The sequence below is a fragment of the Varroa destructor genome, unplaced genomic scaffold, assembly GCF_002443255.2.
Source record: "Varroa destructor unplaced genomic scaffold, Vdes_3.0 BEIS01000004.1, whole genome shotgun sequence".
NCBI lineage: Eukaryota > Metazoa > Arthropoda > Arachnida > Mesostigmata > Varroidae > Varroa > Varroa destructor.
The window spans coordinates 49,955,044-49,977,067 of NW_019211457.1; the positions used below are offsets into that span (position 1 = coordinate 49,955,044).

At 39.5% G+C, this 22,024-nt stretch overlaps 1 protein-coding gene across 8 annotated transcripts in view; it reads right to left on the reverse strand.

Moving 5' to 3' along the window:
- The window catches only part of LOC111249716 (anoctamin-3-like), a 34,451-nt gene extending 14,069 nt beyond the window's left edge, over positions 1-20,382 (reverse strand). For 2 of the 8 annotated variants that reach the window (XM_022803954.2, XM_022803953.2), the window contains exons 1-7: positions 19,664-20,359; positions 13,191-13,306; positions 12,443-12,596; positions 7,087-7,192; positions 6,666-6,766; positions 2,671-2,749; positions 1,814-1,949 (exon numbers count right to left, since the gene is read on the reverse strand). In XM_022803954.2, coding sequence (XP_022659689.1) covers positions 1,814-1,949; positions 2,671-2,749; positions 6,666-6,766; positions 7,087-7,192; positions 12,443-12,596; positions 13,191-13,306; positions 19,664-19,849 — 878 coding nt within the window. In that variant the 5' untranslated portion in view covers positions 19,850-20,359. Of the gene's footprint in view, positions 1-1,813; positions 1,950-2,670; positions 2,750-6,665; positions 6,767-7,086; positions 7,193-12,442; positions 12,597-13,190; positions 13,307-17,846; positions 18,268-18,320; positions 18,677-19,663 lie in introns of those variants that run through there. The other 6 variants (XM_086986753.1, XM_086986752.1, XM_086986750.1 and 3 more) reach the window with 5 other exon arrangements.
- Between the last annotated feature and the right edge of the window lie 1,642 nt (positions 20,383-22,024).

Below are 22,024 nucleotides of genomic sequence, written 5' to 3' on the forward strand. Positions count from 1 at the left end.
ACCTAACCAAGAAATCGCTGCACTAATGAAATATTTATACTAATTCATAGCTCATAGGCTTCTTTACCTATCGCAGAGCCTTTGAGGTAATACCCAACATACCCCTGGCTCGGATAGAAAAATAGTGAGGTGTATATAGTCCTGTACTATATGCGTACCGCGGATGTGGATGGAGGTTTAGCAGACAGTAAAACAGATTGACATCCACACTCTTACACAGCGGAGAAAATTTAGAATCAAAACTAGAAATAATTTCTCTCCTATTAGTGATATGCAAATCTATTTTTAAACGCCACTCAAAAAGTTGCACGGAAATTCCTCAGAAGTAACCTTAAATTTTCAAGCAGATGAATAAAACTAAGTCGGACTTTTACTTGGCCTTCGCGTAAAAAGGGTGTCTTTCTATAATTTTATCTGTATAAGCGTCATACAAGCGTCAAATTATATAGTTTTGTATACTCTAGTTGTAGTCAATCTTCATGATAGTAAAAAAATTACATTTTAAAGCTTAGCAGAAATTTGGATGGGACACTAAAATCTGGACACTAAATGAGACTGGAGTATTGGTCACACAGATCGTGTCGGCAAATATCTTGTTTAGAATCGCTAGACCTTCTTTGAATTTTGGATCTGCGTCACTGATCTGTCTACAAGAAGCTACTTTTACGCACATCAATGCTATGGTAACAGTGTCGGCCAGTTCACTATAGGACCACTTAGGTTTGAATCCGGCAGTACATACATCCTGTTTCTGCAGTAAAAATTGGAGCAATAAAAAAGAAAATGATAATAGCACCTTCTCTTGCTTGATCCCCAGCTTACTTGTATCAAGTCCCTAATCCTGACATATCCCTAAAGCAATGTCCTTGATATAATATATTTATCATCTACGCTAACAATCATCATCGATGTGCAACATATAATGCTTAATTAAGCTTGCTTACAAGACTCACAAAGATATGGCAGGTTCTGGAGGGTAGAGGAAGGCTTTTATTGTCTGAACTGTGTTGTTAGAAAAGGAGTATATTCGTCAGGCTCGTGTCATGCTCATTTTCTAGTTTCGTAAGCTGAAGCACTCATGAAATTTATACCTGTGTATCGGATGGGCCATCACTTTAAGATGCTTTGAGACACTTTAAGAAGAAAGAATGTTCTTACCAAACATACATTCCCGTTAAACGAAATTTAGTACTATTAGTTCGGCCTATTACTCATACTATTACCGAAGTTTTAATAAATGTACGCGAATAATATTACACGTCGACTATGATCTGGTCGACCCACATTTGTCCTTGTGTAGCCTAGGGATACATGTTCAGTTGAATCACTTAACTAGGCCTACATATGTAAAGAGAGTACAAAAAAGAGTAAAATGCATAGGTATTACAACTTTGCTGCGCCTAAATTTATTTACTGTATGTAAAGAATGTACAGAAGCGTTGTCAGTGTTTTATCTTGTCTACGATTAGAAAAAGTTATCTCTGAACTTGTTCTCGTAGCGCACATCTAGCCCGTACGACCTAGACATATGATGTGGGTCTTCAGTATAATTCATTTTACCCATTCGAACCCAGCAGCCGCATATTCTTAGCGACGTGGAAAAACGATCTAGAACGCATTTATCATCAGCTAGCTGTTGTTAGAAACCATGAGATAATGCCGTAGCAATTTAACCCAAATGGAAAAGTGAGTTTGTATTAAAGTGGGTTGGATATTTTTATAATTAAGCAATACGTCATACCCACTCAACATAGCGCGACGATTTCCTAACCCTGAAAGAAGCGTTAACGTGGCAATCCATTGCTGCACTTACCCAGTATTGTGCAGTTCCTTCTTCTTCACAGAGGCTGATAACCGGAACGGAACGACGGGGGAAGGTTCAAATACTGAAGCGTCGTGCAAAATGAACGCATCGATGTACACACGTTGTAGCAAAAGGTACGGCAGCCCTAATATAAACGTTTTGTAAGAAATAATCCAGAGTAGCAAATCACGTTAGGTTACAATGCGTTAACTCTGACATTGCTAGCAATAGTTAAGGAAAACTAAATATCTGTATTAGATTTTTCATGTTTAAGGGTATCCACATAAACATGACGTATAAATAAATTACAAATATGACTATAAAGTATATATATATATATATATATATATATTAGCATGAAGTATGCACTTCGTCACAGGGCTTATTTGTTTTAATATAAACCACTGCTAAGCGGCTATCGTCGGCTCTATTTGTCGACTCGATCAGTGATGCCGTGAACTACATCGCCGCAATCGAACACACATTATACCGTTGCGGCATTGTCTGATCTGAAATACTGGACAGGCAACGACTGCCAAAATCCGTCATATATACTATTAACTTCCCTTATTCGTGCAACAATGCGTCGTATACACGTAATAGGGGATGAAAAAAAAAAAAGATTTTCAAAGCTTCCTGAATAAATCGTTATGCTTAAAACAAGGATACATCATTTTTAGAAAATAGTTAAGTTCCATATACAAAGATTCTAAATTAGTAATACGAAATCAAGTCAGGAATCTTTTAATAGCGATTCCTTTTATGAAGGAAGCCGATACTACCTTATAAAGCGTCGTGCGGCATTAAGTTCTTGTCTACATGATCTAGTTCTTAGAAAATGTCAACACGATTTATTTAAACCTTACCCTTTTTTGTGTGAAATGATTTGCTTTGGCTCCTTTCTTCTAGCAGAGAAATGTCGATGTTACTAAGGATATAGTGGGTCTGCAAGAATGGTATCAGATTCGGAACAAAGTTAAAAAAAATTACACGACTATAGAAAGTAGAGAACGAAGCTTTGTATCCAATTTTACGAAAAGTTTGGAAAAAACGCTATTTTGTCTTTGCCAAGTATCACTTAAATTCTAATATTACGAGGCTTTCAGAAATACTTCTAATAGAGCAGAATATGCTAAATTGCGCTTGTCTCTCTCCTCGGAGAAAATGACCCTTGTCAATCTCTTGCTAATCCTAAGTATACAGTGAAATGAATAAGCGATGTGGATAAAAATTAAGGGTGTGACATATGTTTAAGGTTTATTTAAAAATTTATCAATGTTGCGCTTTATTTAATCGCGCCTATCGTGTAAATTATCTCAGTTCTATAGGTGCTAGAGACATATTTAAAGATTTATCCCGCATGTAGCCACCGTAAAAGCAAGCCGCCTACAATAAATTAACTACTGATCCGAAACTCTTCGCCAAGTCGGAAAATACCAATCATTTCTAGCCCGAACACCACTAGCAGACGAAACTTCGTATATATCTACATAAAGCCTTTAACTATTGGTGGCTATCAGCTGATTGCGTGTCATCAGAGGATAATGGGCTTAGAAACAAAATTAACATTGATTGGGTTTCTTTCTAGGTGGTTAAAACGTTAGCAAGATCTCTTAACCAGCCTTTTACAGACTCTTCACCAGTGCGCTCGTCGCCATTCATTATCATTATAGACGAAACACGGGTCCGGTTGTGCCGCCCAGCAGAGAAAGCTCAAGCGAAAAAGTGGCGTCAGAAAAAAATAAGGTGGCAGCACCGAACATATTTAGGCGTAGAGTGACGCGCATACTCACTATGGATATCAACAGTACGAGATCATTATTACGGAAATGAAACGGTCGATGCTGCCTCATATGCCTTCTTCTGGAGAACCTCGTGAATATGTGGCACGGCAAGCGACAGTACTTACTAGAAGACCTCAGCCACGATTCAATCACGGCTTGGATCAAGAAAAACGGAATCCTTATATCCCCCACATTCAAGTGTATACCTTAAAGAAAGCGACAAGTATCGCAACGTATTCCGTCAAACAATTCACGAGTAATGTGATTGGCTGTTGGAGAGCTCTTAGACACTGACTTCAATGTGAGATTATTGAAGGGGAGTGCATCTCACATATTCCAAATTTCAACTGTCCTACCGTAGACAGTTTGGGAGCCTTTCCTACATATTGGATCGCTTTGGACAAATAATTTAGCCATCAGTCTTTGTCTATGAAAGAGGTTTTTTTAATAAAATATTTTCGTATCTGTTGCCTTCATGTAGTATAGCTATTCCAACGGTATTCCACAAATATTTCTGGTTCGTTCAAAAACTTTTAGACCTAAGGGATCGGTCGTACCACTAACGAATTAGTTCTTGGATTACGACAGTTTCTTCCATTCGTAATGTAGAGCTAAAATAACGCCTCGTTGTGAAATGAGACCGTCAAATCGGCTCTTTCTATTTATATAAAGGCATTTAAGACCTTGTATCATCATCCGTGAAGGTAAGCCCATAATAATTCAGCTACAACTCATTTCACTTGCATGTCTGTAAATGTAAATCTCCGCAGAGCCGACTCTACATACTATTGGTAATTATGTTCATGTGTTAAACCAGGAGACGGGTTAGACTAGCTAGCTCGAAACGCTAAGATGTTGCCTGGAATAATGGGTACTCGACACTTTACTCGACCACTGGCGACGCTCTGCGCTTGAATTCATCACTACCGAGAATATGACAGCTAAATGGATTCCTCAGAACATGACTACACCCAGAAAATCCTGCTTGAATTTTTCGCTCGTCGAGCCAAAGCAAAATTATTGCCAGGCCAATTACTGACTGTCGCTGATTACTCGAATCGATCTGCTGCTTATCTAGCACAAACATTAGTAACGACGTCATACGTAGGACCGCCCACAACGACTTGTAGCTTTATGCAAACCTCCAGACAACAAAGTCTAAATATACTAAAAGAAATTGTATTGTCCATGCTTACCTACTCCCCTATCCAGAGATCATTAGCAAAAAGCAATATCCGATCAATTTTTGGAGATAGCTGAACCCAAGATCCCCTGAGAACGATTATAGCTCAATGGAGCCACCCTGTAACGGTATTGATCTCGTCTACACAAAAGGTACTATGTTTTATGCGCGCAGTATACACATGCTAGTATAGTACAGAAATAGCCGGAATGGACGCTATAACGTCATCGGAGTAAAATCTTCGATACATCGTGAAATAAATACATCACTCTGATATATATATGTATATATATCAGTGGTCTAATATCTATATATTAGATCACGTCAGATATGCCCAGAAAAGGTTAAAGAGAGGGTGAATTAAATATCCTGCCTAATTCGTGAAGTTCGTCGTAGTTTTTTGTGCGATCGTTCGTGTCTGAAGGTAGTTCTAAAACGAGTTTTTAATTGCTCGAGTCGATTGATTGATTGATTTCGCCATCTTTGATGTAAGTCGCCCTACGATCACTTCATGCTAGCATCACAAAATGTCCGTTTATAATTTTCAACTACGTATATTTCTCGCTGAAACGGATTCGAATGGAATTAAATGGAGTGTTTCTCCATGAGAGTTTCTAAAATCTAAAGTTTCTAAAGAGATCTAAAATGAATGCGGCCAATGGAGAGGAAATAGATGGCAGAGAATGGTTATAAGTATTTAAGAGTCATAAAAGCTCAAAACTAATAACGAACAAATGTTATTTACTACCTGTACATAAAGTTATCATGTACTGCTAACAGTCAATCACTTAACAAGCACATGATGTTCTCGATAACAGCTGGCATGTCTGCACAAACACCTGACCGTCGATTCTGTTGAATAGCTTAACAAAGATCCTTGTCAATGTCCGGTTCCAATGTTAATGACTGAGAGTTATTCCATTTTCTAACCTATTTTACCCAAACCTAAGTGCAAGCGACTATATCACCAATTCTGGTTAGTATAATATGCACAAACGAAAATAGAGAAATGTCATTCCTTCCAAGCTCAGACACCTCTCACTCAGTACTGCCACTTTCTTACCTTTTTTTTTCAAGTTGTTTAGAAATAAGAAAAACAGCGGAAATTTATCTTACTCACAAAAGGAGCAGTCGGCTTGCTAGGTCGAAACGGCACCTGGTCTGTTAGAAGGGTTAAATGTTTCTTTTTGTTGGCCGTTGGGTTTCAGACCGTTGCGCCTATTTAATTATAAACCGCCCTTAATTCCGTAACGAATTGGAATTATGTGAGTTTTTGCTATAGGAAAGGCTCTACATATACACGCTTCAGTGAACAGAAGACAGCTTCAAATATCCGATCGTATAAATAGTCAAATACCAAAATGCTGTACATGAAGCCTAACGTAATGTTAGATATCTCCTCCCACTTATGTTCACATGTCGAAACCATTTAATGGTACTCTATGTTTGCGGAGAGTACGTTGGGTAGAGAGCAACTTCAACAATCGAATCCTTTTAGCGCATATGGTACAAGGAAGGCTCACTGAAGTCGAGCGTTGTCTTTGCTTCTATAACACCAAAATAAGGCGCCTCTAATTTACATTCAAATTTCACTATTTTGGTACCAGGTTTTTTAGACATTGAAAATTTCCCAACAGAAGCTACTAACTATTCCGAACTTTTTACTCTCTCTTCTATTCCAACAGGATCTTCTAAAACAATAGCGTCTCTTTAACGTGCTAGCAAAATGATCAGCTTATTCTGATGTATTGATTTGCCTACATGGAGTAATAAAGTCCGAGAAATGTCCCTTCCCCTCCCTGCTTCGTCCATGCCATAAACGTGTGCAAACAGTGATGCACTCAGCGTTTTAATAAAATATCTATTTAAGTAAAAAGTGTTTAGACTAGCACACAAGTAATCCTCTGATGGCGCTGTTGAAGAAGGTCTCTCGATCACGAGGTCCAATGAACCAGTCTTTGCATTTTATCTGGAACGGTGCACTGATGTTTCTCGCTGAAAAACATACGAAAGAAAAAAAAATGTGTCGGCAGGATTATTTAGATAACCGTGTACACTGAGGCACTTAGGCTGAACATACGGCGATTGAACTCGAAAACGTAATAGCTAATTTTTCACTTGCAAGCAAGGGCTGTGCGGAAGTTTACGTAGCTAATGCAGGAAACGTGTGGCACCATCAGATTTTCATTGTTAAAATGTATGATTTCAGGTGCAAGCTTTTCATCCTATTAACTAAAGATACTGGGTAGCTAATACAAGCGACTTGTTTACACTTGTATTTAAAACGCCATTTAAGAAAATAATTAATAGTTTACTTCTTTGTCCGAGATCGAGGAGCTTGGCCATCTTATCCTGGAGCCACTGCTGAGGGTCGACCGTTTGATCTGGGTCCTCCAGATCAGGTTCGTCATCCAACGAAATCTGAAGTAATGCAAACAACATCATATTCAAAGTCTGTAACATATCGTACTCTATAAACAATGCTACAATTCCTGGTCGACTATGAAGGGTTGACCAGGCACTGTAGCGTTTACTTCATCTAGGCAACCCTTATACCTCGCGTAGATTTGTATGCACCAGCTCTTGTGTATGACTAATTTAACATATACTCACAAAATTATTATAGTAGTACTGCATTTTCCTGCACCGAAAATGGTCGATCAATACTATTTAACAAGCCAATATGTTTTTCTTTTTACTCATTTAACATGAGTCTTCTACAAACTTAAAATAGATCCTGATGTTTTCGCTTGATCTTTGTGAAAGGCTTCTTGGTCGAAAGGTTTCAAACGTCTCAATAAGTAAAATAAATTTATCTAAGTTTTTTGACAACACTACTCAGTTAACTTTACACGATCTGCTCCTTTAGTTATAGATTAATATCTCGCTTGCATATTTACTTACCTAATACTTAAATAATCTTACGATTATGCTAAACTTTCTGTCTTAGATGATGCAATATCTTCTCAAAATGAAACCCAAGAAATGGCTAAAAACTCGTCGAGCACACATATCCCCGCAGTGTTTTATTTTCAAAATCACAAAAATCCTGTGCGTTTATAAAAGAGAGTATTTTCTTAATTATGTGATTATAAAGCGACATAGCATGTTTCAGATAAAGACACGTAGTGAAGTCGCAAACAGTGCTTTCGATACCGCGTACTATTAAAAGTTAAACATTTTTGAGGGTGTATTGTTCTTACTTAGGTTTACATTGTTTACTCTATATCAGCTGTAAAGAAATACGGAGAATCCTCGTCAGTTATGTTCATTGACAGGAAATGTGCACATAGTAAAACAAAGATCGTATCTAATAGACTGATCCGAAGATATTTTTACTTTTTTTTTAGGCTAAACAAAGCCCTGTCGAGTATTTGGAACTATATATTGGTTTCGATTATTTGTAGTACTAAATATCTATAAGCAGTTGTATATTAGGGTGCACGCGAACCAGGAGTGCTCTCTCTTTCATTTTATCTTGATACAATCCTTGAAATGACGAAGGAGCACTACCGATAGAGGGAAAGTATTGATAAATAGCCTATTTACGTCATGAACTACTCAGGATAACACAATATTAACAATATCTGTAATAACAACTTGATTCTATTTAGAATTCAAAGAAGGATAACTGACTCTGCGGATTGCTGCGTGGCTAAGGATAAATGCTATTCGTCTCAGACAAATATAATGCGCTATTTTCGTGAACATACAATCTTAGGGATATATCTCAATGTAGCAACCGGCATACATCAATAAGAGTATCCTCTCTACTCCACTCATTTCGACCTAGCGCACAATTGAAGCACAGACCACCGAAGTCTCGCGGCAGCAGAAATCGACTCGTATTATTACTATTATGCTCAAAGAATAACCACGGTTTATATAGCATTTCGTTCGAATTCTAGTGGTAAATTATTTTTTAGCAATAAATTCGTATATTCCCCGTTACTTGTTGAGAACTGCTCTCATATCTCAACCCATTTATTCTATCTATCTTACCAAAATGTCCTAGGTCTAACGTTGAAAATACCGTCTAATCAGTTTTTGACAGCTCTTCATTCTCAGACCTACTGCTACGAATTTCATTGACCAGTGATCGGAAAATGGTATCCCACCTGCGCGAGGTCTGGAGTACGTGGTGGGCACAGAAGACTTTCGAGCACAACCTTATCGTTCAAGCTTTGTTATATGTGGTCCGGCCTTTTCGCGAAAGAGGATCATTTCGACTGACTATTAGACCTCTTCTGCTGCCTCGCTTATTCAGTGTAGCTGGGACTATCCCTTGTTTGTTTTTTCTGTTACCTTGTTTTGCCAACCCAGTATTATCGAAAACAAATCTAGCCCGGGGCTTTAGCATGTCATTCAAAATGACCTGTTCCTGTCTCGTGCCTTTTTGCACTCCTAACGCAATTCATGGAGCACTCAGACTCGAAATTTTCATCAAGATCCCATCAATTCAAAATACCTGGCGATAGTTGAATTTTACCTCGGCCAAACAACAAATTGTTTCCCATTCAAAGTTTCGACCGATTTCGTTCGGCTAAGAAAACTAAGATGTATTTTTACTAGATTTTAGATAGCATTTTTAGACTAAACAAATGATCTTCGAGCACTCCTCTCATTTCACCCGCGGCATCGTCGCCGCATACGACACAGTTGACCGAATTGATTCGTAGTCTTTTAGCCCCGGCAGAAAATATAATAAATTATGAAAATGCAGTTTTTTTGGGTATGAACTTTAGATAAAATCATCGAAGAAGCGGAATATTTTAATTCACTTTATAAATCCTTTCGTATTAACGAAGTTAATTATCGTCATCCATACCCATTACGTTTTTAAGGGTAACTAATGAAGATAGAGCAACTAGTAGATAAAGTACCAGGCTCTTTTGATAACAGTCCTATAATTAACGTACTACAGTAATGAAACTAAACATGGTAAACAAGGTAACTTACCTTTTAGGGTCTCGGGCGTATTTCTGTATCAACAATGTATAACATAAGTTCTCTATTCGCGTCAATAGAGTAAGCTATAAGAAGTTGTAGATATGCATGCGTTAAATCGGGCGTAAGACAAGGGTATTACAATAATACCGTATAATTAGAGTGAATAACAGTGCCAGATGGACCTGCAGTCAGAACCGCGTCAGTTCGATTCCACTCTACAATATCTGAACCGTCCATTTGTGGCTTAAAATCCTCTTAAACTACTTAATGCTCTTCATGGGACGAAGTTTTAGATTTTTTTTCCAATTAGAAATAGACGTATTTTTTTTTTAACACCGAGAGGTACAATTTTTTGTACATTAATTTGTTTGGTTTAAATCTACATTAATTAGTTACTTCCAAAAATAATTTAAATGTCGTAGTTTCTGACTGGGCGTATAGCCGGCCATCTGCTTGTACCAAGACACTTCTTTGTAAAGTCGAGAGCAGAGTAGAAACCCTTCCCGCCTTATCGATCCGCCATTGATGTGTGTTACATGCCCTTTCGCAGTGCTTCGCACGATGTCATAACCGAATAAAGCCAATAGTATGTGCTACAGACATACGATTCGCACAAAAGCAGTACGACGTCTAGATATATACAGATTCGCATGGCCTATATCTTGAGGACCGTATGTCCTGAAATTTTGTTCTGAACGGTGCCTTTACCTTGAAGCTAACTGAGAGCCACGAACGATTGTTTCTTTAAAGAATGTTTATTTAGAGGCTTTGTTAAATAGCCTGAAATATCGAGACCTCTCGTGATCACGGCACCGTTTATTAAATAAGCTAGTACCCATCAACATTAGAGGGACAAGGTTATACACTTACTGTGCGCTGCCTAAATCGGGGTTTCCTTATTTTGGATAATCATTAAAAGGGGGATCAAGAGCACATACACTGAGTTCTGCTCGTCTGGGTCAGTCTTTTTGAAGCGTCCCAAGCGAACCAATTAGTCTGAAGACGACAACAGTGTCGCCAGCTCCATCTGCATGACCGCAACCCCTGTCACTGCTGTGACACAAATAGAAATGCCAAGAAGACGATAAAGCCAAAACTGAAAATCTGTGGCAGTGAACGAAATAAACGAGTTTGTGAGTCTGTCTTGCCGTTATTGTGGTATCTAGAGATGCTTAATCAATAAGTGCCACGTCGCCATCTGCTTTCACCGTTATCACCAGCGAATTCTATAAAGAATGTCATAAATCTTACTGTTCATGGTAATCCCAAGCAAGATCGATTGCTCTTGGCGTAGTACTAATGGTCACTGGATAATCAAAGACATACATTTTTGTTGCTTTATTTACTGGAAGTTGAAACGAAATCCCAGCGATCGCGCCTTTTTGAAAAGAAAAACTGAAAAAATAGCTAGTCGACGAAAAATAAGGTTTTACGGTAAACATCGCATCCTACTTTTAAGGAGCGTTTAGGGGGAATATGTGCACTATATTTTCTTAATCAGCTTTAAGTTACCCAGGTAATAGACGGTTGTTAAATCCAGCGGAGGACTTGTATTATGTCACGCTGAGTTTGGTCTTCTAAGGGAATATTAAATATTATAAAACTGAATGAAAGCCTTTGAATAGCTGCTTCATTTATAGTCCTAAACGTCGTTTGTCATGCACGTGCGTATGACCTGTTGTATAACGGACGACGTAAAAAGGTCTGCTTCGACCTAATTTACAATACAATAAAGAATAGTGTTGCTTGTAGTGTGTACATGTTGATATATTGCGATAGCTGCTAAGCCTTAATTGTTAAACCCACTCAACACCAAGACAGGAAACTTTTTTCTGGAGAAGGTAAATTAGGACCAAAAAACGGTCTGGAATCACAGAATGGTGGTGTTTTTGCACTATGACCGTACTGTGACCTATGAGTAACGAAAGCCAGTTATATATACAGTTATTGATCACGAATTGTTTCTTTTATTGAATACAATCACCTCTTCTAAGAAACAGTTACGTAACGGATTCGCTCTGAATAGCCTGACGCCACGACGAAATAGTCGCAGCGGACCTATAAATTATGAGTTAATAATCTGTACAATGCACTAATACGTATGCTTATCTAGTTAGCTATAGTTGCCTCGTTCATGTTTCATGCATCTTAAGGGTATTGAGTAAACTAGGAACGAACTTCCAACCTTAACCTTTTCCAATGACAAGTATGCAGGTAACATTCTGGTAACGGTACAAACTGCACTAACATTCTTCAAGAGTCAGTTTTTTTTCACGATATTTATAATCGACAACTGTACGTTATAAGCATATGAAGAGTAGAAAATGTAATTTGGTATCTTAAAAATTTTACCTCTACACACATCATTAGATTATTGTTTATTAATTACCCAGAAATTGATTTTCTTCATAGCCTATACTATTTATGTTTTAGAAACAAGCACATAGGTCTCATTTGCTAATCTAGTAGCCTGAACTAATATCAAGAACATCATGTACACCTCGCATGCAGTTCTGTACCGAAGTCATAAAAGTCATTTCCACAAATGATGCAAAATGTTATCTCTAATACCGACCATTGGATAACGCCATAATCAATATTTCTTTTTTTTATACATTTCAAGCATTTATCTTTTGTTTACTATAAATGTTTCTAATACAAACGTTACGCTTCAAACTGTCGCTACTTCACAAACCTATTAAACTCCATTTCATAACTTACCCCATCTAGTGGCAAATCCAAGCGAACGTTTTCGGCTTCCTGGCATAATCTATCAAAAGGCGTATGCACTTTAATAAACACATAATCGCCGACGACTTCTTCCTCAAACCCCAGACCTTCCTGCTTCATTGCCAACTCAAATAACCGGCGATGCCTGAAATCGATCCACTATATAATTACAGATTTTGGCGAGACATAGTTATCGAACAACTATCTTATTATGCACGACGTATTTTTTACGATAGTTAAAGGAATCTTTATCTACCACTTACTACCTACTGTGCGCTTTGCGCGAAATTCCCACTTAATATAAACTCAATGTTCTCGCTTATTGAGCTTTACGATCATTCTGTGTTGCTATTGTTACTTCGCTGTTCACGAATACAAAGGAGAGATGAAAATTTTACGCTTCTTCTATAACGTAAAAGCCAACAGCCATAAGGTTAAGTATTTGAACAGAGGTCGACTTAGGAGTATCATACCATCCCGAAATCTCTTAATTATTCCACGCAGAGAGATATAGACACACACACACTCACAGAAATACCCACACAGACACATACACACACACACACACACACACACACACACACACACACACACACACACACACACACACACACACACACACACACACACACACACACACACACACACACACACACACACACACACACACACACACACACACACACACACACACACACACACACATACACGCGAACACACACACCTCAATACAACGTACCTTCGTTGTTTGGTAAGAGGCGCCTCAAATACCGATCGTCGATGTTGCTCCAGAGAAAGCTCGCAATCTTCTGACTGCTCGCCCGGCTCCGTCGACACGTATCCTCCATTGATAAACTAAAACATAAAAAAAATCCCTAATGAGCACGCAACTTTTTAAAATCAGTACTCCGCTAAATAATATGCATTGTATGAAAATCGTTTGTCTAAAAGCAAATTTAAAAGCAAGAACTTCATATGATATTAATACGTTAAGTTGTACAATCGACGCAGCTATAATTATCGATAATTTAGCAAGCGTTAGCAGTTACTCATTGACAAACATTGAGCTCACAAGAAAGTCGCGGGTGCTGCAACTAATCGTCTAACACTTATCACTTCCGACGAACAGTGCAGGCCTTCCTACAAAAACATAGTCATTTTAAAAGCCACCACCACTGCAACGCGCATTGCTCTCGACAACAGTCTGGCAAAAATATTCTATTTATGATATTTGGCAGAAAAAAAACACGTTACAAACTGTTTTCTTCAAAGCTATTTTATTCTAATATACTCCACCTTCTACGAAGTTCACTCGTATCGTTTCAGATGAAATTAAACTAGGACATTCACTTTGTCTTGCTACAAAGTTGTTTTTAGATGGTTCAAGTTAACCTATATCAGCATCCAGATCGCATGCATCTAAACGCTCACTAATCAAACGGATTGCTACGGATTAAGACGCCCTTACTGTCTCATCTTTGTGTCTGTGGTATTTTAATTAACGAGCGAAGGAATCTAATATTGAAATATCTTTCTTCAATACTATGTATTTTCATAGTTCTCTCATAAGTTTACGTATTTTGCATCAGTCCTCTTCAAGTACTTTTCTTGTGACTTCGACCTATTTTCCAGCACTCGACATAACGATGGTCGTCGATGCTGCTCTTTTAGACCAATTTGTTACAACAATCATACCTCGCAACGCTTGAGCTTAATAATATGGGTCAACCTCTAGACCAATATTTTAATGTCAAGCCGCGTTTTAATTGTACCGAGTTCAAACAATTAACTACGAAATTTCAAACAGCTATAAGGTTAGCCTGTTTTGATAATATACAGGATCCGCCGGCTCAATCGAAGAAAGCATATAAACTAACATGTATTCTATGAATCATAGCGCGTCCTTGCTTTTGTACCGCGAAGCTAAGCTAAAGTAAGTACGCATTCATTCGATATCTCTCCATAACTTTTAGTAGGGGGGCAATTGTCATACGAGTCATCTATCCGTATGATCAGTTCTAATTATCTTCAAATCAAATGCGACTTCATTTCTTTATCTCTGCTGGTAGTAGGCAAAACTTCGTGTAACAGGTGAATAGCACAATAGCCCGACGTAAGAGTGCATACGGGAAATTATTCTCACTCAGTTTATAAAACGGATTCGCTAGATATTCAAAAAATGCCACCAGGGAGCAGCAAGCGGCATGATATTTATCACAATTGCCCTTGTGTCCGGAACACCTATATGTATCGTAAAATTCACAAAAACCCTCTCTTCTACAGAGTCTATAATGAAATACATCCGTCTGTTTAGCCGGTTCGTCCCTTTCGATTCGTTCTCCTCACAACAGCCAAATCAATATCCGCGATTTTTTTTTTCTCTTAATTTCTAAATCTTGTCTTGAAAGCTTCCGTTGCTGCCAGCTCAAGGGAACGACGCAGGCTCTCAGATACAGCGGCAAATCGACTAGGTTCCAGTGCTCTTTCGAGAAAAAAAGTTTTGACGCGATTCAATTGTTCCTTACTGTAGGATCTCCCTCAATGACGTGTATCCTCTACGCTGCAATCGAAGCTACTTTAAGATCGAACAAGCTAAGAGCAATTACCGAAGGATCAGCTACGAGGTGGCTTGATCACTCATTCAATGGTGGTTGCAGAAAGGAAAAGTGCATGGAAACCAGTTTGTCTAGGCAAGAGACAGCCTAATGAAGTGCAAGTGCCAGTGGCCGCTGCTCTGGCTCCCCGTCCCAACTCCAACGCCTCCGTCATTAGTCCCAAGCTACACTTGTAATTTATTTGGTTTTTATATTATTAAGTTGTCTTTAGATGAGAGAGATTCTTTGAACAAAAATGGAGAATAAGAGTGAGTTAGGTTGTCCCCCTAAGCCAGGGCAATTGCCTGAGTGAATCGCAAAGGGCCGGCAATGATACCGTTAGTGGCTATTATGTTCCCCTCTTAGATTGAAGAGTTGAAGCTGAGCACATTTATAGGGACGGTTAACTTGGTTAGCGTAAGCAAATTTTGCCCCTAAACGCCGAACTAGAGGCTGCCATCAAATCGACGAATGCTGCATATAGCGGATTACGTGACCCCATCAGGATCCAGCACGCCGCTTCTGTGGAACGTTCTCATCGAAACCCATGTTGTTCCGTTGAGATGGCGTCTACGTTTTCGAAGTGGTAGTACGAAAACATTATTATTTAGACCTTTGCCTAGACGACAACGAATTTCGAATGCCTGTTGCAAACCCTATCTGGGCAGCTCATCGTGTAGGCTCCTAAGACTCCTACCGTAAGACTCGTAGGTTTCCGCATTATAAAGTCTTGTAGACGGATATCGTCTTTTACTACTGAGCCCATTGCTTCCACGCTGCAGTGAAAGAGAGCATTGGATTAGTGTTGTCACATCCCTCGATGTAAACATCTTCGAAGTGCAATTTATGAGAGCTGAAGAGCTAACAGGCAACCCGCCGAGCTGCCGCAGTGCGTTAGCAACTTTTATGGTTGACGTTCTGCATCGGCGATCAACCGAGTCTTTAATCACTTAGGGTATTTCTGTCTTTGTGACACATACGTTTTTTGACGGATCGCTACGAAAACGGACGCCAAAAAGGTAGAACTCGGTCCAAGTTCCGACACCTTGGCCATAACCCTGAGTATTCGGGTAAGACTTCCGTAAGAATTCCATAAGTATAGTTGAGCCGCGGCTTGTGTTTCCAGGGGAGGACGGAGCAGCTCAATCGTAGACTGGAAAGTTTCAACCAGATGCTGCATATATGTTTCGGCAATTACTACGTCAGATAGAGGAAAAGCTCTGAAGTGCGTTTCAGGAGCTTATTATCATCTAGGCGGCTTGACTTTTTCAGTATGTATACAGTTGGCTAGCTATAAAGAATGATTGCTTTATGTATCAACATGTTTGGTATTTACTCTGTAGCCTGACATCTCTTTTCGCAGACAGGGCACCCACGATGGGACAGTTTGCTTGCTTACTTGCTTGGATATGACAAATTAAACTAAAATGCTTCAGGTGAAGTCTTTCTCGATAAAATTTAGGAAAAGCTTTTCTACATTTCATTCGTTCTCTACATGGAAATAGCCGAACGGACAAGCCCGTCCGCGGTCTGTTTTGTCTTGACCGTATTTCTACTATCCCCAGCAAACGAGTGGAGATTAACTATATATATATATATATATATATATATACATAGCGGTTCGGTGAAGTTAAGTTCGATCGCGAAACGTCACCCTCCAACTTGGAAAACAGTTTCGCTACCGGACTGATTGAGTGCTGACGTTAGATATCCTTGTCTGTATTTAATCGTAACCGGGATATGTGCAGTAGTTGTCTACTTTTCTCTGAGACAAAAACAGATGAGATTCCGGACGTTACAGTCGCTAGCGATCACCGTCTCAGTCGAGCGGCGATGGACAACAGAAGGCGACTACTTGGAGCCTATAGGTAGTGGTCAATTTGTGCACAGCGTACTCAGTACCTTCATCTGCACAGTCCGCTACTTATGCAACTCTTGCCAATTCTCATTAACACTCTATCATTTGTCTTGATCCGGAGCAGACTTCCAGTATAGCTAACTTAACAATTGACACCGCTTTAAAGGTTGCCATTGGAAAATGTGCTATTAGAGTTTCATAGCCAAATCAGGTGACTTGGATTATCGCATTTGGGCTCGTCTGGCGGCGCGCGGATATGATATGTCTATCTATGATACATTAAATATATACTCAACATTGACTCAGCTCTATAATTGCAGGTATTATAGACTTGAAATAACTACTTATTAACACCATAGTGTTATAAAGGCATTTTGTTTTTGACGGGTAATCGATTCATAGGTAATAAATATTGCTTAGATTTAGAGCCGTCATTTGCATAGCAACAGTAACTAGCTAGCGCAAACATTGCCTCACGATTGTTTAGAATTTTCCTAAAACTTCTAAACATTTACAAGCTGTATGCCCTTCAAACTCTTAATTGGCGTAGTTTGTGTGTTGCGAATGCAACGCCTAAGACAGGTTAGCCTTCATAAAAGAAACCGTCTGATTAACTGAGTCGGACATCATCTGAGGCCCATGCAAATTCTCTCTTTGAATGCTGTACGCCCTGTACTGTTGTCAATCGTTGCTTCAGACGGCTAGCCTCTACCATTGCGTACGTCCGCTTTAAAATCTAGATCAACTCAAGCCAAGACATTATTCTCTAGGCGTCGTAAATTTTGCCAACCCAATGTTATCATACTAGTGCAGAAAGAAACATACCAGTGACAACATTAAGCAGAAAAGAATCAAGTTCCGTTTATTCTTCTCGCTAAAACATCTAGTGAACTGGGAAAATAGCCGTAAGGGCATTTGAGGTGGGCAAGAGCACATGCGTTACCTGAGAGCTCTTTCGCTTGATTTCAGTGTTCCATATACTCAATTCAACGAAATGAAAACGAAGCAGTCTTGCTAGTTCAAAGGACACCACTCGAATCGTTCAAACTATGATGACAAAGGTAATACAGCCGGTCTTCTATCGTTCGTTGCGAAACACGCGCGAAGAACAATCTAGCGACATTTTCATGAAGGTATACTGTCCTCTCTAGAAGCCTACAGGATTTATGATTGATAACGCTGTGTCCTGCCCCGAACGTTGCTAGAGACCTCCTCTCCGATCACACATCCAAGTTCTGGTGGCATTTAAGTTCGACCCATTCGACTTCACTCGAAGTTGGCTAAAGCTACACAGTTGTTATCGTAGAATGGATACAGATAACGCTCGACCAGAATTGAGCGCGATTGCTGTAACACGCAGACATATTCGTGAACTTTCTAAAAATGAGCAGTTTCAAAACAAATAAAAATCACTTACAGGCCTTATGAGACGCTTTTTAAAGATCCTCGTGCAATATACCCAATGCTGGACAAAAAAAATTAGTGCTGAGTCTCAAGTACGAGGTGGGCCACATATGTATTTAGCTGTGCGAGTTGGTTTGGTGCAATCATTGCTGAAGAGACATACACGGACCATGCGTATCGAGCCCCGTTCATTGCACAATGATCAGTTCAACGTTCGACTAGGTTTAGTGTTTGCCAATTCTCGAAAGTTCGATTATCTGGTCAGTAGGAGAGCACCAATGCAAGCGTTAATTTAGCAACTCTGAAATAAAGCACGCCCACTCAATCATTACACATCTGATCGGAACAAGCCTCCTAAAAGCATTATGAGACAACGTAGAGAATATCAGCCTGCAGGTGATCCGCTACATCGAGTTTGTAAAGGGCGCACCTGTCGAGCGTGCCCACCGCTCGCAGATCGATCGCTCCTTGTATATGCTGCGAATTACAAGATGTGATCATCCACTGCGATGATCAAAGCGTAGAATGTCGAAATACGAACTCATACTATTGCAAGGCCAGCTATAAACCGCACGCTAATGTATTCGATGGTATAATATAACGCCAACCTATCAACGATAGCGAAACTGGCGTAGCGGCTGCGGGCATATCATAGAAGCACTGGTCGGATTGGGTCAATCGTTAAATAATGATGGTCATCGTTGGTTGCAGTTGCTATACACTAAAAATACGAACATAAGCATGCGTTTTCTATGTCAGCAAGTGTGGGAGAGCTTAAATCCGGCCACAAAAAGACCTATCGGGCTCAATAGCTTATCTTTATGGCGATGTAACACCAACAGATCCTGATACAAAGTGTCGGGTTCATGATCCACGAGTGAACGATTCATTACTATAGCATATTTTACGCATGTATTGTGTTCAAGCATGATCGTATGAGTAGTACACCAAAAGAACACTGTGCTTCAAAGGAAAAACGGTTCCTCACACAATGACATTAGTTATTGGAGCTCGACTTTCTTTATGCCAGAAGTATAGGTGCCATTAAATGAAGTCATTTCAAAACGAAGACATGTCGAAAAATTGCATCAAGTTCCTATCACAATCCACAACTATTCGAAATGGGGAAAAACAACTATATAAACGCATAAAGAATACATTTGGCGGTGATCTGTAATCAAACCATCCGTTTTAATGGCCAAGCAATTACCCGGACATTTCGCTTGGACCAAAGAACTGAATTCCTTCCTGAATATTGTACATAGCATAATAGAAACAGGGTAAGACTTAGAGATCAATCAGTGCGATTTTTAGCGGCAGCGTAATACTGCGTAGTACCGTCATCGTTTAACTCACCTGAATCTCATAGTCTTTTTCGTACACAAGAACATAATCGATATCTCGAAACGGTACCAGCATCTCATCAGCTTCCGGTGGCCGTCTGTTGGAGTGCCTCCGCATTCTCAAGGCCCTCGATTCCCAGGTATTGAAAGCTTTCGAGTATGCTTTGACAAGTGGCCCGCCTTTGAACAACTTCTCCATCACCGAGGTAAGGTCGCTATTCGATGACGTGCTAAAAAGGGGCCGGGACAGTTTCCTTCGGAAAGCATGTCAAGACCCTCATGAAAAGTAAAGATTCACTATCTTTTTCCAAACTTTCTTACCGCCACACATTTAAGCACACCGAAGTTAGAAATCGCAAGTGAAGTCAATCAACGCGCATACAGGTCAGCAGGTCCACGGAGTTCTAACGTTGATGGAGGCCGCGTATGGCCGCCGCAGGCCGCAAAGCTTGCAGGCCGTTACACCGCAAACTGCAGTCTCGTGGTATCCTTAGAGTGTCCTGGGGCACTGCGGACTCTTGTCTGCAGTGGAGATGGTCGCAAAGGCGGTGCCAGCTGTCATAAAGGGGGTAGCTGGACGGCTGTCCAGCTTCAGTCTGTCACTCTTTCGCTTCGACTCTATAGGGCTCTTTCGAGACTTTTGTTAGTTCAGTTTGGCTAGCGACTAGCACGCATCGACAACTCGTCGACTGAATCGCTCGTAGGTTAATGGTCCAGAATGACCAACCCTCGCCCCTCATGGTCGACTCTAGCTTATGGCAGAGGTTTGGTTTGCTTACACGTTGAAATTCAACGGGTCGCATATGTGTCCCCCCTCATGGCTCGACTGGTCGATAGTAGAGCTCTGTCAAGGGCGGAAGGTGCTACCGAGAGACCCTCAAAGGGGGTCATCTATACAAGTGTCTGTAGTGTGCAGCAGACGAAAGGCGGCAACACATTAACCAACCTTATGAAAGTAGGCTTAAGTTAGGTATCTGCTATCCAAGGATCTAATACGAGTTTTCGATAATGTAACGTGGTTCGTTCGCGGAACAGGTCATGTCTAATACATGATAATCTCGTGCTGTATAAGTGTTGTTGAAGTAATGGGTGAATACCGCGACGTGTAAGATTAGGCGGATGAAGCTTCATACCACACGGCTAAGGATTAGCTCAGTGGATTATCATCTTATTTAAAAATTCATACACTAACACCGCTTGCTGAAGAACAGCCTTATATGTATGACTAGCTAATTATGAAAAAAAAATAATGTGAATATCTAATCGAACAACGCTAATTCTCTTTAATGAACAGACGGGATGTAAAATATAAAAGTTTTAGTTAATTAAATCTTCGGCAGACATTAAGTGAAGTTCAGTTCATTTTTAAGTCAACTATTTTAAGTAAATTAAAGTTTTTAAACGCTGCTTAAAATTGTCCTAAGATGATCTCAATCAGTTTCTATGCAGGAGCCATTGGTGACATCGTATATGATCAAATATAACCACACAAGTAGACACAGAACCGATTTTTAAATCACGGCAGCTTCAAATTGAGAATTCTTCTGCCCTGTTTAAAATGTTTACTCGGCAGTTGTTTCCCTTTATCACCATGGTGATCACTTAGCCTCTGTTTTAATGACTTGCATTCCCTAGTGCTATCTACACCTAAAATACTGCCTAAATTCGTTGTTCCTTTATTGTAACATCAACATGATATTTTATGTCAACAAAAATATTTGCTTTCTTATTCTACTATACTTGTTGTGAAATGTTTGCCCTTGACGAGGTTGAAATCAACAGCCCTTACCCGAAAAAAAATGTTTTATCATATACAAAACATTGTGACAATAGACCTACGCATCTTGTATATATATATACAGATGACGGAAAGTTGGAAGAAGTCTTTAACTATTTAGTTTTTATTTATAAGCTATTGGATCTGAAACTCTAGAGCTTAGGAAGCCAAACAGCATTTTTTACGGAGTCATTCTGCAACCATCACTTGAATTTTACCCCATATATATAGACATCAGGAAAAGTAAGGTCAGTAAGCAACGAAACGGCCTTATTCCCCGCAGTTTTTTGCGTTCGTATTTTTTTTAAATACGGACGTGGTAAGCTCGTGTAGAGCAACAAGTGACCTATCAGTAGTTTTGCGTTGATCATTTAGTATGAGTATAGTAACTATTGAAGTTATGCACATACAAGTCCATATTGTATGCAATATGGGCGTCTATAGGAGTTATAGGGACAATATTAAGGTGACTTTCCTACAAATGTGTTTTAGTACAATGATGTTTTATGTATAGAAAAGTTCGCAAAGAACCTGCGTCGAGAATGTATGTGACAGTAGTATTTGAAACAGGCTCAATCTGTATTAAGAAATATTCAG